The 17,596-nt window shown below is 40.4% G+C and overlaps 1 protein-coding gene across 1 annotated transcript in view; it reads left to right on the forward strand.

Annotated features, from left to right (window-relative positions):
- Positions 1–17,596, forward strand: part of eif3e (eukaryotic translation initiation factor 3 subunit E) — a 114,761-nt gene that overhangs the window by 61,087 nt on the left and 36,078 nt on the right. The window contains exon 10 of the mRNA NM_001292859.1: positions 16,032–16,141. Coding sequence (NP_001279788.1) covers positions 16,032–16,141 — 110 coding nt within the window. The remainder of the gene's footprint in view (positions 1–16,031; positions 16,142–17,596) is intronic.

Consider the following 17,596-nt stretch of genomic DNA (forward strand, 5'->3'; position numbering starts at 1 on the left):
TGATGAAGTACATTGATTCCTGATTTTTATTTTTTACATTTTGGCTGTAAACACCAAGTCAGTTTAACCTATTCTCATTGACAACTGCAATGGACTGGGCCTTCCCACAAACAATCTGTCTTGAGGCCGTGGTTTGACTACCAGCATCCAATGATGTTCACATCCAATCTCTCTGCAGTTGCCAAACAGCTGTTCTCAGCCAGATAGACAGGTTCTGCTTGGTCCAGTGCCAAATAGGGAGGGGATCTTCCTGTATAGCTGGAGAACCTTTCAATACCCTAACGGGAGCTGTGTTAATAATGCTGCAAAATCAGACCAATTCCAAGGTTAAGGAGGATAGTTTGAGTAAATGCAGTTTTGCTCTTTGTGGTTGGAAAAAGCTTGTAGATTAAAAAACATGCCACAGATTATGGACCAGGAGCTTGCCAATTAAAATGCTGAGTTTGCTGATCTCATCATGGGCTGTGTGGGGAAACTAAATTGGCCTTGGCCATCCCAGAGTAAGGGAGGGGAAAACCAGCCAGGTCCTCTACTGGGTGTGTGTATGTGTGCGTGGAGCTGCATCCCAGGAAGAGGAGGCCAGACCAGGACAATAATAAATTGGTCACTTCAATCCACGACTGTTTGTGACAGATGGTGGGGAGAAAATTGGGGACAATACAATACAGTTACATAATTTTTGTAAGGAAAAATTGCCTAAGAAAAAAATGTTTTTTAAAAAAAACATTTCAGCAGTACTCACACTCTGTGGTGGGTGGCTATGGCTGTGACCAACCTGTGCCTATGATTCTTCAGTATTCAGTAAGCATGGAGAGAGTGCGCTTTGCATTCCAAATGCAGGAACATTTTGCAGAGAAGTTTATAGGAGCCAGATGTATGTGGAACTCTATCTGGTTTGAATTCTCGTATATGGTGATGGGTTTCAGCATGCGTTTTTGCAAATGGGAGGTACCGAACGCCAAGATTTTACAATAAGTCTAAGTGCAGAGAATCATTGGATCTCATATTGTGCCACGGGAAACTATTTGCAATTTTATTACTTAAATCAGACATGATTCTTGTTCACCTTTTTTCATCTTTTCACTCCAGTGGCAACAGATTTAACCTTCTAGCATAATCTTCCAGTTCAAGTACCGATTTGGTCTTGTATTCAAATAAATATGGAACTGTACACTGTGTTGAGCCTGGGGCATTTAGAATTTGGTCAATAAGTACATGTCCAGCCAATAACATATTTGTTATGAGCGTATGTTCAATTTAGAGGCCGAAAGGTGATACTAGCAGGGGCAGCCGTGCTGCATCTATTCCACCTATGGTGTGTTGCGTAGTATATTTACCAAGGTTATTATGTTAGGATTGGTCTTTGGGAGGATTCCTGGAAGTGGCTCTAAAGCAAGCAAGTTCTTTTTAAAAAAGATTTGTTGAACTGAGTTATATTAGTCCTGCCAGCGGCAATTAGGAATTATTTTTAATTCCCATATGAGCCTCATGGATTTACATTTCACAAAAGGCACACAATGTTTTGATAGTGTTCACTGAATCTTTTATCAAATTAAGTTAGAAGATAAACCTGAAGCAATGTTTGCTGCAGTCGGAAAATATTTGTGCAGCTCGCTAGAATGCCCGGTCAAGTACAATTGTAATAGCTAAGTAACATTTGTCACCAGTATTAATAACTGATAATTGAAATACCATAAAGGCTGAAATATAGAGATTGGTATCAGTATGGCTCTATGATGTTGCACAGAAAGAATATAGCCCCTTTGCAAATATAAGAACATTTCTGCTTTGTTACTGAGTTCAAGGGAAAAAGAATACAATGAAAAATAATTTATGTTGAATTATTTCACATCAGGATTTAGAGCCTTCTATGCTCTGATGGTTGACACGTTTAACCTGCAAAAATATGTGGCTTTGGTATGGGGATTAATGGTACCCCTGTGACTAGATGACACCTGCAAAATTATTCTTTTATTTAGTGATGTTGGTTAAAATATTCAGACACTGTCTAATGATTTGCAAATTGCTTCACAAATGCTGGCTCCATACTGTCGCTAGTGAACTTTGCAAACAGTATTGTAATTTGTGTATTGGTCACGCAAACAATGCTGTGCCAGATGTAGGATGGCATCGATGGAGATGGACTTGGTTTATCTGTTCCAGGCATTTCTGACAGATTGTGGCATGGATGATCTTGGGCTGCTGGCGGACTCATTTGAGGACCTTCTGTGTTGCACTCGCCATCTTGAACACTGGGCCAACCAGTGGGACATAGTGGTGGTGCCTTACCCCCTCTTGCCTCTCCGACCTGCTAACCCCTTATCAACCTGTCCGCTCCCTCTGCTCAGCAGGTTCCGGCCTGCTTCATGTCCCCTGCCCGGTCCGCCCAACCATCGGCGATCGAGCCTTCAGCCTCTCTGCCCCACCCTCTGGAATTCCATCTCACATTCCCTTCACCTCGCTCCTTCCCTTGCCTCCTTCAAGGCACACCTCAAAACCCTCCTCTTCGACCATGCCTTTGGCCACTCTGTCTGCCCTCCACCCTCCCTGATCCCAACCCCCCCCCCCCAGTCCTAATGACCCTGACTGTTAAGCACCTTGGGATGTCCTCCCAATGTGAAAGGCGCTTTACAAATGTAATTTTGCATTGGATTGGATGTGCCTCCAAGTACCATTTCGCCCCCAGCTGCTGCCCCCAGACTTGTCCTTCTATGACAGATAGATACCCTCTTGGTGCCAAGTCCCTTGCTGCAGCGGTTCATTTCTCTTGTTGCAATTCTCATTACATTGACTATGATGAACAGAATAGCAGAAACTTATTTTGAAGTAAGTAGTACAGATCGTCTCCCATCCGCAGAAAACAGGTGTAAAAACCTGTTAAATATTCATAAACATATTTGTCATTGATCAGAACTCAAATTTTACTCATTAATACTTTAACATTTAGGTAGCCAGAAGGCAGCATAAAAGTCTTTTTTCTGAAGCTTTGCACAGTAACTCTGAAAAGCTTTCTGCTTTATACAATATGATTTATAACTATTTGAGCTGTAACAACGGATCACTGTAAATTGTTTGAACTGGTATTGTTCTTTTTATAAAGTAGTTTACTGCCACATATAATATGTTTTGTGTTAGACTGCTCTTTGGTGCCAAAACAGATTGCATGTCAAAGCTGTTATAAATAAAATCTGCACCATGTACTCTTTGGACATCTTAAATCTTTTCCCTATGTAGTTTCAAGAAAGAACTCTGCATTTGAAGGCAAGTTTTATCCCCTCCCTGTAAGTTTTTGAAATCTTCACTCCCAATTGATCACAAATAATGTTTTGAGCATTCTTGTGACTTCAACAATATGTGCCAGTGGAATTGATTTGTTTTACAGATGAGGGTAGTAATCTAATTTTTTCTATGTTCTTTTACAGTACTAATGTATATGTTTAACCATGATTAGTGTAATATGGAGCATTTCTAATAACTCATTTAATTAACAGCTATCTTTTCCTGTATCAGTGACTGAGAAAAACAGTAGTTTCCAACTTTCAATCCCATATTATCATTATGACTTTATAGCAAATCATTTTCAGGAGAAGGAAACTTGTGTTTGCTCCCTTCTTTTTGGATGCCATAACATTTCCAAAAGATGCATTTCTGGAGTGAAAAAAACTCCAGAAACTCAGTTCCAAACTAAATCAAAAACTCAGTTTAAGCAATAAAGATGGAAACATGTGGTAAAGATGGAACATGTGCTCCTTGATGTATAGTCAAGTCTGGTTTAATCCTCCATTAAGATTGACAGGTGAAAATACCTTGTTTTTTTGATTTTCAGAACATGGATGAAAGCTTGACACTTTCTAGTGCAGTGCAGAGAAATCGGATAACTCAAGTAGAAGTTGTTAGGTGATGTAAGGCTCGAGCTTTAAAACTCCTGAAAAGTTTAATAACCTTGGTCTGCAGTATTGCCTTGAATCTCGGACACACTGTTGAAGCTTAGCAAGAGGTTGTCTACGCATTAAACAAGTATTTGAAATACATTCTTTCTATTGTACTGATCTAGCAAAGTTCAATGGGAAATGCAGGTGATTTCAGTAAATTATCAGAAAGCTTTCATATTACCCCATGATCTGGAATCTGGTGAGTTTCTTAAATTGTTTTATAATCTATAACACAATTTATAGGTCACATACCAGGTTCTGTGACCTATCATCCCCACCCTCGCCTAGCTCCACTGGATCCCTGTCCCCCAGAGGACAGAGTTCAAAATCCTCATTCTCGCCTTCAAAGCCTTCTGTGGGCTTGCTCCTTCCTATCTCTGTGTCCTGCTAAAGCCATATCAACCTGTCCGCTCATTCTGTTTAGCAGGTTCCGACCTGCTCTATGTCCCGCGCCCCACCATCGGCAGTTGGGCCTTCAGCCTCGCTGCTCCACCCTTTGGAACTCCATCCCACAGTCCCTTCTCCCTGCTCTGTCCCTTGCCTCCTTCAAGGCATATCTCAAGACCTTCCTCTTCGACCGCGCCTTCGGTCACCCTCATACGCCTACCATCCTCGCCCCCCACCCCTCTTGATCCCAACCCCCTGTTTGGATCCAAATCCTTGATTGCCCAGCACCTTGGGATGCCATCCCAATGTGAAAGGCGCTATACACATGTAATTTGTTGTTGTAGTGCATGGAATTCTCAGTTTGGTTTGGATACTCTTAAACATGGTGATGGATTTCCGCACGTGTCAGATACCAGGCTGACTAAAAAATCTTAGTTATCCTTCTGCCTAGTTAATAAACAGATTTGAAGATTTAAGGGTAGAAGCCCAGGGAAGCTGGTAAGTTTTATCAAGACAAAGAAAGAAGAGAAAGGGTATGCAGAAGTTAAGTTTTAAAAGTTATCTGGAGCACTTCAATAATAAAGCTGTTCTTAATTCCAGTAACATTGTTGCCCTACGGACACTGGGGAGCAATTTGTTTCAAAACAGGTGTTGTAGGAGTATGACACAATAGTTCATTATGGGTTACTTCTCATAGAGAGTATTCTATTCGATTAAATAATATTCTCGTCAATTAATTATTTCAGGTAAGAATGTTATTTTCAAAATTTCACAATTTAACACAAATTTTATGTTCACTTAAATGCTTCCCCTTTAATGTTTGATTTTGGCCTCTTTCTAACTAAGCCATTTTGACAACGTTGATGCATTTGATGAAATACAAAGCAAATTTTAAATTTTCTAAAATTGCTAAATTTTAGAAAATTTAGTCATTGCTAAATTTGTACAGGCTTCTCATTTAATCAGATGAAAGTAATGTTTTTTTTTGCATGTAAATAAAACGTCAGTGTGGTATTTGTATCCTTGTAAGAGGATAAATGTCTGCCAGTGAGATCTGAAGCAGCATTCAGTCTTTTAAGTGCCAATCAAATCAGAGGTTTTCTGCAAGCATTTTTGTTTGAAAATAATTTTGAAGTACAGAACAAGTAATGTGAGGTGGATGAATGAGTCATATAAGCACAGACAGGCATTGACATCATGTGATTAACATTACTGTAGCATGATTTTGACAGAGACTTGACCAAGAAACAAACATTATCAGGATGGAATGCATTTTGAGGGATTTTATTGATCTCCTTATAAGATTCAGAATCCTGAAAGTGGGTTGATTGACATGTTGCAGTGCCTTTGCTTATTAATTGACAGTTTTTGTAACTTTATCAAGGGCCACAATCCCAACCTATTTATAGAGATGGAGTAGAGGAGCTTTACTGGGATGATACCAGGAATGAGTCGTTTGGCCTATGTATGAGTGGAGACTGGAGGAACTGGGACTTTGGCCTCTGGCGGGAAAAAAAGGTTGAGAGGTGACCTGATGGACATCTTTGACATTTTTGAGGGGTTTTGATGGAATCAATTGGGCGAAATTGTTTCCCAGTAACAAAATAAAGATTTTTAAAAATAGTTATTTGGTCACTCAATCCACGACTGTTTGTGGGACACTGCGGTGCACAATTGGCTGCCACGTTTCCCACAAAATACACAATGAATTCACTTTACTGTGTTTTCTATGAAGCGCTATGAGACGTCTCGAAGGCATGATAAGGCGCTTTAGCAAATGCAAGAATTATTATTAGAGAGCATGGATTTTATCATGGCGTTCTGTAGCTGGTTAGAGCACTCGCCTCGCAAGCAAGAGACTTGGGTTTGATTCCCAGCACGGCGAAACTTTGGGCAAGTTCCTTACTCCACACGCCTCTGTTTACCTAGCAGTAACTAGGGACTTGGTTGTTAGCGCCTTGGGACGTCCTCCCGACGTGAAAGGCGCTCAATAAATGGAATCTTGTTGTTGTTAATCGATTGCCCAAATCGCTTTTCCAGGGGTAATAATTCTTCAAAAAAATAATAATAAATTGGCACTTAATCCACGATTGCTTGTGGGACACTGCTGTGCGCAATTGGCTGCTGTGTTTCGCCCAAAAATAAATAATCAATTCACTTCATAGTATATTCTGTAAATTGCTTTGAGAAGTCTCAAAGACATGATAAGGCGCTATATCAAATGTAAGGGTTAGTATTATTTCTTGAGGGTCACCTCGAGAATGATTAACACAATGCACCTCAAAGTGATGTGACAGGATCTGTGTCTGTGATTCTCTACTGAACTCTTGGATTAGAATTATGTACAGAGGGCAGAGGTCACAAACCTACAAATAGGAAGAAGAGGGAAAACTAGTGAATCAATACAAGACAGAGCCTGTTATCTGCACTAAGTGGGACCAGCCCTGTTGTGAATATGGAACAGTGCGAATAATGGATTATCACAAAAAATAAAATATTAGCTACACTGACAACTGAAACCTCCACAAATATATCTATTATATTGTCAATATTGTACCAAATGGTGCCAGCCATTCTTTCTTCCTCTCTAACTTTCTATTTCTTACTTTCTTTGCCATATATTTCACTCTCTCTCTTTTGGCAAATTATGCTCCTGGCAACATGACACACGTGACACATTTCCACATTGGAGCCTGATTCAAATATACCAACATGTGGATTGAAGGTACGCATTTAACTGTAGTTCTATTTTAATAGGATCCTTTCTCTGGGTACTGGGGCAACCATGGCAAAAAAGAAGAGGGACATTGAGCCCAAGCTTGATCAGCATCACACAATGAATATTTAAGCACTTTGAGCTGTCCGCCTGACATGAAAGACACTATATAAATGTAAATTTGTATTATATTCTAAGAGGCTCAAATGAAGGAAGGAGAGATGAGATGCATGTGGGTCATAGGTAGATTGATATTGATGTACACCTTTCATTTATGGTTTCAGTGTATTGAGGCCACTATTATTGTCAGATATCCAGCTTGCTTTATTTATGTATTTTGACTGAATGCTGTTAGAAATCCTGAGGATAAAGAAAATGTTTTCACAATTAGGTAGACTAACCATACTTGAATTTTCCACCATACTGCATTCTCTGTACAATGCACTCTTAAACATTATGAGAGAACCATGTAATTAAGAGTCGCCCACTGATTATTTAGCGCAATACTATAAGAAAGAGAATGGTTCTCTTCCAGATGTACTCTACGAAAGCAGGAGAGAATCCAGGCCTATGTTAATTCCTAAGACACCACTAGGAAAATAAAACAATGGAATAAGTTAGATATTTGACAACCTTGCCTTGTGTTTTGGATTTGCATGAAAAAATAGAGGTAAAATTTCATACACGAATTACACATGAAAGAATTAATCTGTAAACCTAAAAAGCTCTCAAATTAATGCTTTTTGGCTACTAAACGATTTTCAGCTTGGCAACAGGTCACAATCGCTGAGCAAACAGACGTGTCTAGTGTGCTTGCTACAATTTCTTTTCAAAATTGTATCATCTCATTGTGTAAAGAAAACTAGAAAACTTGATAAACCCCCATTCCCTGTGGCCCTCTATACAACAATAACTTGCATTTATATATGCCTTTCATATAGGGTAATGTCTAAAGTGCTTTATAGAAAGGCTGTGGCACAGATGATGGGGTAGAGAAGGTGAGCAACACCTGGCAGTTCAGAGTTCTCTGAGGGGGACGGGCCAAGCATGACTGTGAAGCCAGAGAAGGTAGAGAGGGGCAAGAGCGTGCAGGAATTTGTAAGTGAGGATCTTGAAGTTGATCCACTAGGAGGCAGTGGAGACTGGTAAGTATGGAGGTGATGGACATCCAAACCTTAGTTGGTTAAGCATGCTGAATTTTGGATGAGCTGCAGCTTGTAAATGGTGGAACTGGGGAGACCAGCAAGGAGAGCATTGGTGAGGTTCATTGTAGAGGTGCTGTAGACATGGATAAGGATTTATTAGCTGAATTTGAGGTGGAGGTGAGCAATGCGGTGAAGATGGAAGAGAGGCTGTAAAGAAATTCAGTCCCATTTATACTTTCATGCTGGAGAAACTATTATAACAGAATTTATTGCACTGTATATTGAATTAAATGATCATACTTGAAATTTCAATTCTGCATTGATGTAATGACATCCTAGTATAAAATGGCAGCCGTACAGCTAGTTTCTTTGGGTCTCTTGTTTCAGCATGTGCTGTTAATTTTGAGTCTCAGTTGGACATGCAGAAATTGCTGCAATGCTGTTGGCAAATATAAATTGATGGATGTTAAATGTTGTTGAACAGTATATCTAAAAATTACTTAAATTTATGATTTCAACATGTTTTGGAGTCTTGTAGCTTAGTGGTTAGAGCACTCGCCTCACAAGCGAGGGACATGGGTTCATTTCCTGGTAGGACGAAATATTGGGACAAGTTCCTTACTCCACATGCCTCTGTTTACCTAGCAGTAAGTAGTAACCCGGTTGTTGGTCGATTGGCGGATCGCTTTTCCAGGGGTAATAATTCCTGAAAAAAAAATTAGTCGCTTCAATCCACGACTAACATAACATGTAGGAGCAGGAGTAAGCCATTCGGCCCTTCGAACCTGCCCCAACATTCAATCATGGCTGATCTTCTAATCTAACTCCAGCTAATAACCTGACCCTGCCTTATCCCCATATCCCTTTTGCAATAAGAAATCTATCTATCTCAGTCTTGAATATGTTCAAGGACTGAGCGTCAACAGCCCTTTGCGGTAGCGAGTTCCATACATTCACCACCCTTTGAGTGAAGAAGTTCTTCCTCAACTCAGTGCGAAAGGGCTGGCCTCTGATTTTAAGTTTGTGACCCCTGGTTTTAGTTTCCCCAACCAGGGGAAACAATCTCCCACTATCTACTCTATCATGCACTTTGATGATCTTATAGGTTTCTATAAGATCCACTCTAATTCTTCTACATTCTAGAGAATATAGGCCCAAATTGGTCAGCCTATCCTCGTAACTCATCCCCTTCATCCCTGGTACTAACATAGTAAATCTACGCTGCACACCCTCCAAGGCAAGTACATCCTTCCTTAAATAAGGAGACCAAAACTGCACACAGTATTCCAGGTGCGGTCTCACCAGGGCCCTATACAGTTGCAGCAAGACTTCCCTACTCTTATACTCTAATCCTTTCATAATGAATGCTAACATACCGTTCGCCTTCCTAATTGCTGCTGCACCTGCAGACTAACTTTCTGTGATTGGTGTACAAGAACACCCACATCCCTCTGGACGCTAACACATTCCAATCTCTCCCCTTCTAAAAAATAACTTGCTCTGCTGTTTTTGCTACCTAGGTGGATGACTTCGCACTTCCCTACATTATACTTCATCTGCCACCTACCTGCCCAATCACCTAACCTATCTATGTCTCGCTGCATTTTTTTAATGTCATCCTCTGTGTTGACACCTCTTCCTAGTTTTGTGTCATTCGCGAATTTAGTTATATTAACTTCGATGTCCTCATCTAGATTGTTGATGTCCTCATCTAGATCACCGTGGTGTGACCACGCCTAGATCATTGATGTAGATGGTAAATAGCTGAGACCCAAGGACTGATCCATGTGGCACTCCACTAGTCACATCCCGCCAATCTGAAAAGGACCCGTTTATCCCCACTCTTTGTTTCCTACCGGTTAACCATTCCCCAATCCACGTTAATATGCTCCCCCCAATTCCATGGGCCCTTATCATTTGGACTAACCTTTTATGCAGCACCTTATCGAATGCCTTCTGGAAGTCCAAATAGACGACATCCACTGATTCACCCTTATCTAGTTTACTGGAAATGTCCTCAAAAAACTCTATGAGATTTGTCAAACATGACTTCGCTTTTGTAAAGCCATGTTGACTTGGCCTAATTATATTGTGCTTCCCTAAATACCGCACTACCACATCCTTAATCAATAATTCTAAAATTTTCCTATCATTGATGTGAGACTAACTGGTCTATAGTTCCCCATCTTTTTCTTTCCACCTTTTATAAATAGTGGTGTGACATTTGCGATCTGATAGTGGTGTGACATTTGCGATCTAATAGTGGTGTGACATTTGCGACTGTTTGTGGGACACTGCTGTGCACAATTCACTGCCGCGTTTCGCCCCCAAAATACACAGTCAATTAATTCACTTTACAGTATAGTCTGTGAAGCGCTTTGAGACATCTCAAAGACATGATAAGGTGCTATATGAGATGCAAGGATTATTATTATGTTACCTTAATGTATAGGAACAAGGAAAAACACTACAAAATATTTACTGGAAAGAAGTAAGCACGTAATTAGTTCATTTCATTGATTGTTTAAAAAAAACACTAACCACATGCCTGGACATCAGGATAAGATTGTTCACTTGGAAACAGTTTATAAGATGTTAGCAAATATAATTTGATAAACTGAGTGGACTTTGTATAATACTGCTGCTGTAAGCTCTGGAAAGAATATATTTGAGACTGGTTTTAAATGTCATTCTGCACTGATGTATATGATTGAATTAGTTGACAAGTGGGCATAATTGTTGACTACTCCATTATTCTAGTAGTTCTAATTTGATTTGTTTTGATTTGATAGAGCCTTTCGTTTTGGAGAACAAGTGCTCCACAGGATTTACTCTAAAGTGTACTGACTATTTTATAGGCAAATGTGTCAGCCCATTTACTCATAGCTGGCTCCCATCAACAGCAGTGAAGTGAGTGACCAATTTTATCCAGCAGATTGTTGGGCCAGGATACCTGAAGAAACTCCCTTCTCTTGTTGAATAGTGCCATGGGATCTTTTCTGTCAACTTGAACAAGCAAACATGACCTTGGTTCAATGTCTCATCCAAAGGCAGCCATCTCCAACAATGCAGCACACCCTATGCATTATGTTGGAGTGTCTGTCTTGACTGTATTCAAAATCCTGATGGAAAGCTTGATCCATCTTGGAGGCATGAATGCTACCAATTGAGTCAGGCTGACATCTAAAGAAAAGCAGTTTTACAATTTAAAATTGTGCATAAGACTGATGGAACACTTGATTGTTAATTATAGAAATGTACCGAAGTGTTCGTGAAGGATACAAAGTTAAGGTCACTGATCCACCTTATGTTGCAGACTTCCTCATGACTGCAAAAAGTAATCATTTATTTTAAATTTCCTGTGACTGACCTTATTGGCTGCCAGGCCACTCTTGGGTTGTCTCAACTTGGTAACCATTTATGTAACATAACTCCTAAGATTTTTAAATGCAACGTTTGCAGCTGCAGTATGTGCAGTACTCAGCACTGCAACTTGAGCTTTACTCACAGTGCTACCGAAGGCTGAATATAAGAGGAACATAAAGGACCACTGTTGTCTTGTGCTTGGCTTTTATGCAATGGCCATGGCCTCAGGAGCTGTATATTACCTCTTTTCCGCAAAGCTGCTTTTAACAGTCACAGTGGGTTATCAGACATCATCTTACTGTGCTTGCTCTTCATTGAAGTTTTACAAAATACAGGGCAGGTCCATTATTAAGCTCCTCACTAAAGTGTGGGTCTGGTTTTAACGTAGACCTGTGGTTATTGGAAATGTGATATGGTTCTAGAATGAACCAGCTGGCTTCCAGTGCTAACCAATGCCTGACCCAAAAATCTGGGAAATTCCAGAATGGTCGTGGTAATTCTTGTATTTGATAGATTGCTGTTCACGCTGGGAGGACATCCCAAAACACTTCATAAGATATTCCATAAAGAATAGTGATTTTGTGGAGAACAGAGCAGCTAATTTGTACACAGCAGTGTACCATAAACAGGTGATCGATAGTTGTTCTCGGGATGAAAATGGGATGCAAAAATTGGCCTCAGCGAGGGAGGAAAAGGATAGTCAGGGGTCCTCCAAATTATTTTCCAGTGATACTCACAGGAAAATGCATTGTTGTTGGTTGAAGGAGGACAAGACTTGCTTCGTTGTGGAATAACAAATGCATTGTTATGTTAATAATAATAACCCTTGCATTTGATATAGTGCCTTAGCATGTCATCGAGGCGCCTCAAAGCGCTACACATGATACACTCAAATGCAGATTTAATGAGGCAGCCAGTTGCACGCAGCAATGTCCCACGAATGGCCATGAAACAAATAAACAATTTTCTTCGGGGGATTGTTGATCAGGATACCGGGAGAAACTTCCATGGATTATTTAACATCCACCTGAACAGACAAATGGGACTTCTGTTTAACATCTCAACAAAAGGAAGCACCTCTGACAATACAGTACATCCCCAGCACTCCATTGGAGTGTCAGCCTGGACTTGGTGAGTCTTAAGTCCCGATGTGGTGCTTGAACCCACAGCCTTCTGATTCAGAGGCAAGAGTGCTACCGACTGAACCAAACTGATATATGATGCAGAAAAACTCATCAAGATGGACAATTGGCTTAACAGAACTATCAATGCTTATGGAATCTTCAGGGGAAGGTTGAGGGGGAATATGAGACAGGGAGTCTCTATTATCAGCTCATTTTAGTTTTGATTTTTGAAGGCAAGCACAGAAAGACCGTTTTTTTAACTTAAAAGAACAAAACATCATCACTCCATGCCAGATGAAGTCATAAATGTCATTCATGGATGATGACCATAAACACAAATGAGGGTAAAGAACCTGATCTGTTATTAAGATATAAGAAAAATACTACTGTTTCCAGACTAAGAATAGTCTTCACTATTGTGGGCAATGTGGTTATTTTGTTCTACTCCAGAACAGTCCATTGAATATTCTTAAATGCATAGTCTGGGAGAAAAAGTAACTATGGAATGTAGGCAAAGGCAAGAAAGTGATTGATGCTTTTTTATTTTAATTCAACATAATTGAAGCTTCAGCTTTTGCTGAATTCATCTGATTTAAATTATGAAAGTAACTAATTATTGTGCTGGCAAAAGATAAAAGCAGAAAAAAGTAATACTTTCATGATTTTTCCCATTTTAAAAAAAACTGAAGGAACCTTGTGAATCAGGTAGATTGATGTGTTTTTCAAATTCTTTGGGTGTTTGTAAGCAAATTTCTAAAGTTCAATGCTGCAGATGTCTAATGGTCACTGTATAATTTGGAGCTTGATTCACGTCTCTGCTCCTTTATGTGGGCTGGTGGTATTCATAGATATGGTTTAATTCATATCAAAAGTTCTATTCATTTGGAGGAAATTCGTGTTTTCACTTATCTTTAGTTTGTTGCCAAAAAATTAATGCTCATGATGAGTAAGCATGCATTATTTATGAAAGCACTTGAACAAACCCTTAAAATTTGGATCTTGAGCTTATTAGACTTTTATTTATTGAATTGTCCTGTCTCAGACTAGTTTTGTATCAATGACAGCTACCTCACATCTTATAGTTTGTTCTATGGTTGATGTATAAAATACTCAGCACAGCCAATTTCTGGATAGTCAAACCATAGCATTTAAGATCATGATTTTGCCAGGAAAGGTAAATCATCATTTGTTTTGTTCATGCATGAATATATGTTGTTGCAGGCAGAGAGGAGGATTTGGCATCACTGGGTTGCCAATTGTGTGGTGAACATACAAAGGAATTAAATAGTTTGTAGTGTATATCCAGGGAATATTTTGCTTCTCATATACATTGTTTTTTTGTTATACATAGCGATATTGAAATTAATATTCTCAACAAATTATTTAAAAATAAAGTATACCTGATTGTTAAACTGACTATTCATAATGTTGTATTAGTGTATACTATGGCTGCTGTATAATAAACTAGCTTGGCGTTTGTACTAAGCCTGTGTCGCTTTGTTTGGCGGCTATCATTATTTAACTTGATGTCAGTATTCAGTTTCAAGATTAGCCAAGCTTGTTGAATGCTTGCTACCTTGCTGCTGTGCATCCACTGGTCTTTTGTGTTGAGGTATCCTCCCCTTGTTTGTTTCTCCTGTTGTACACAACGTAAAAAAAGACTTCTTCGGGGCCGAGCTCCGCTCTTGTATTCCCTTTTCTAACTGTCAGAAAACCTGTTTACCGATTTTCTGCGTCACAGTCAGGTGTTCCAGCAAATATGAATACATTGACTCATTATGAACCCTTTCTCCAGACATTCTTCAACAAGATGTCTGCGATCCTTTTTTTGTATTTAGTTATTGCAAAGAATTACTTTATCCTCTTTAAAGTATAGTATGAACAATTTTGTTTTATGAATATATTCTTTGAATGCATTCCAGTTGATTTATGCCCCTTGGTTAATTGTTTAATACTTGATCATTTTACTTTCACAGCCGTCATCACTCCTATTCTTAAAAAACCCTCACTGAACTCATCCCTGCTATCAAATTATCGCGCCATCTCCAACTTTCCTTTCCAAACATCTGGATCGAGTCGTTGCTTCCCAGCTTCGCTCCTTCCTCTCCCCCCCCCTCCAATCAGGTTTCCATGCCGCCCACAGCACAGAAACAGCTTTGGTCAAAGTGACAAATTACATTTTGTCCATCTGCCTCCTCGTCCTCCTTGACCTCTCTGCTGCCTTCAATACCATTGACAACTCTATCCTCCGCCGCCTCTCCTCTCACCTTAACCTTCATGATTCTATCCTTGACTGGTTCAGATCCTACCTCTCACAGCTTCTCCACTTCATTTCCACAAACAGATTCTTCTCTAGCCCCCGCATCGTCTCGTGCGGAGTTCCTCAGGGCTCTGTCCTTGGTCCCCTCCTTTTCAATATCTATATGCTCCCTCTTGGTGACATCATCCGCAAATAGTGGGGTCAATTTGAACATGTATGCAGATGACATCCAACTCTATCTCTCTGCCTCCACCCTCGACTCCAGGATCATTGCTATCCTGACATTGCTATCCTGCTATCCTGGATGAGAGCTAACTTTCTAACGTTGAAGGTCAACAAGACCGATGCCCTCCTGATTGGCTCCCGTCAGCGTCTCCTCATCTCAGGCACTGACAGCGTCACCATCCATAGTTGCACACTCCACTTTACTAAGCCAGTTCGGAAACGGCATCTTGTTTGACCCTCACCTATCCTTTCTACCCCACATCTGTGCCATATCCCCTCTGCCTTCCCTCACCTCCGCAACATCGCCCGACTCCACCTCTATCTGACACTGCAGGCTGCCGAGAACCTCATACAAGCATTTATAACATCCAGGCTAACTACACAAACTCCCTGCTTGTTGGCCTCCCCAACTCCTCCCTCCATAGGCTCCAGATTATCCAGAACTCTGCAGCCTGTGCCCTCTCCTTCACCAGGCTCTGGGACCCTATCACCCATACCCGATTCCACTGGCTTCCGATCACACAGAGGATACAGTTCAACATTCTGGTCCTCACCTTCAGAGCCCTCCATGGCCTTGCTCCCCCCTACCTCTGCGACCTTCTAACTCCCTACCAACCTGCTGGCTCCCTCCGCTCAGCGGGCTCCGGCCTGCTTCACGTCTCCCACTTCGCCCGGCCCACCATTGGTGGGCAGGCCTTTTGCCACTCTGTCCCCACCCTCTGGAACTCCGTCCTGCAGTCCCTCTGCCTCCCTTGCCTCCTTCAAAACACATCTCAAGGCCTTCCCTTGGGACGGCCTCTCAACTTGTAAGGCGCTGTACAAATGTAATTTTGTTGTTGTTGTTTCACACCTTTCCTAATAATATATTTCTTGTAGGTGCTCGTGAATGATTTTTTCTTGGTGGCTTGCCTCGAGGACTTCATTGAGAATGCTCGTCTCTTCATCTTTGAGACTTTCTGCCGGATTCATCAATGCATCAGCATCAGGTATAGAAAAAATTACAAAATGTATCTTCCAAGAGTTGTTTCTATTAGGAAGATGGCAAACAGAGCAATAAAGGCTTATTGAGTTGTTACTGTAATTCTATGGGGAATGAATTTGTATCAGAGTAAATGAAGCCCTTTTAAATGATCAGTCCAACAGACACTGTTATAATAATCCTTGCATTTCATATAGTACAGTATCTTGTCTTCATCCATGTCTCAAAGCACTTCACAGTATTTTTACTGTAGTGACTGTGTATTTGTCTAATGTGGCAGTTAATACCTCACAGCAATAGGCCCACAAATACCATTAAGTGAATGACAAAGATTATTCATAGGATACTTCGCCAGGACATCAGGAGAAACTCCCTTCTATTACTCTGTTTCTGCCATTCATTGGTTATTAGTTCTCTAACTTTATTGAATTCAGGCAAAATTCAAATGAATATGTTTTTTTAAATTCCTATATACATCTAAGAATATGACTTGTCGAACATTTGTAAAGTAAAAAGTATGTTTCAACTGTGGAATTTGTTATCCTAATTGTGAAATAGAATTTGGACAAGGGAGATCAAGGTCTTTGGTCTCTTGTTTATTGTCTTTCTATCCATTCCTGCTGTGTATAGGGTCTAAAATGCTTTGTAATTTTAATAAGCAATCCAGGTTTCAAAAACTTGCTACAGCGATATATCACTTCTGGGAAACAGCAGTTTTTTCACCAACCTAAGAAGATTGATTGGAATGTAATTTCCATAAATTGGCATGATATCATTCCGGTTTAACTCTTTAATGGACCAGTTAGAAATTGCCACATATTAAATCCTAGCATTTGATCAGTCCAAATTCCTTTTAACCTCCATACACCTCAGGATGCACATACATCTCATTCCTGCCAACAGGTGTCAGCTTGGCTCAGGTGGCAGCAATCTCACCTTTGTGTTGGAATGTTGTGTGTACAAACCCCACTTTGAAACTTTGAGACTCATAGTTTAGGCTGACAGTTCGGGAGGAATACTGCGTTGTCAGAAGTGCTATCCTTTGGATGAGATGTTAAAACCAAGGTCCCAGATGAATATTCAGGTGAACATTAAACAATCCATGGCACTATTGTCCTGGCCAAAAATCCCTCAGATAAATTGGTCATTCACCTCGCTGCTGTTTGTGGGATGTGGCTATGCATAAATTGGCTGCTGTATTCATCTATAAATAGTCACTACACATTACATTAAACCCTGTGGAAAAACGTTTCAAAAATGTGTTACAATGCTTTATCTAATTCAAGTCCCAACTACAGCCTTCCTCTTCTTTTCAAGATTGTGGAACGAGTTGGTTTTCATCGTGCCATCGGTCATCTTCACCCCCCCCCCCACCCCTCCCCCCCACCCTCCATCCATCTTGGTTCCAACCCCCAGCTCAGGTGCAAACCCTCAAACTGTCCAATGGCTTTTGCAATTTGTT

This window comes from Callorhinchus milii, unplaced genomic scaffold, assembly GCF_018977255.1.
Source record: "Callorhinchus milii isolate IMCB2004 unplaced genomic scaffold, IMCB_Cmil_1.0 Scaffold2, whole genome shotgun sequence".
NCBI lineage: Eukaryota > Metazoa > Chordata > Chondrichthyes > Chimaeriformes > Callorhinchidae > Callorhinchus > Callorhinchus milii.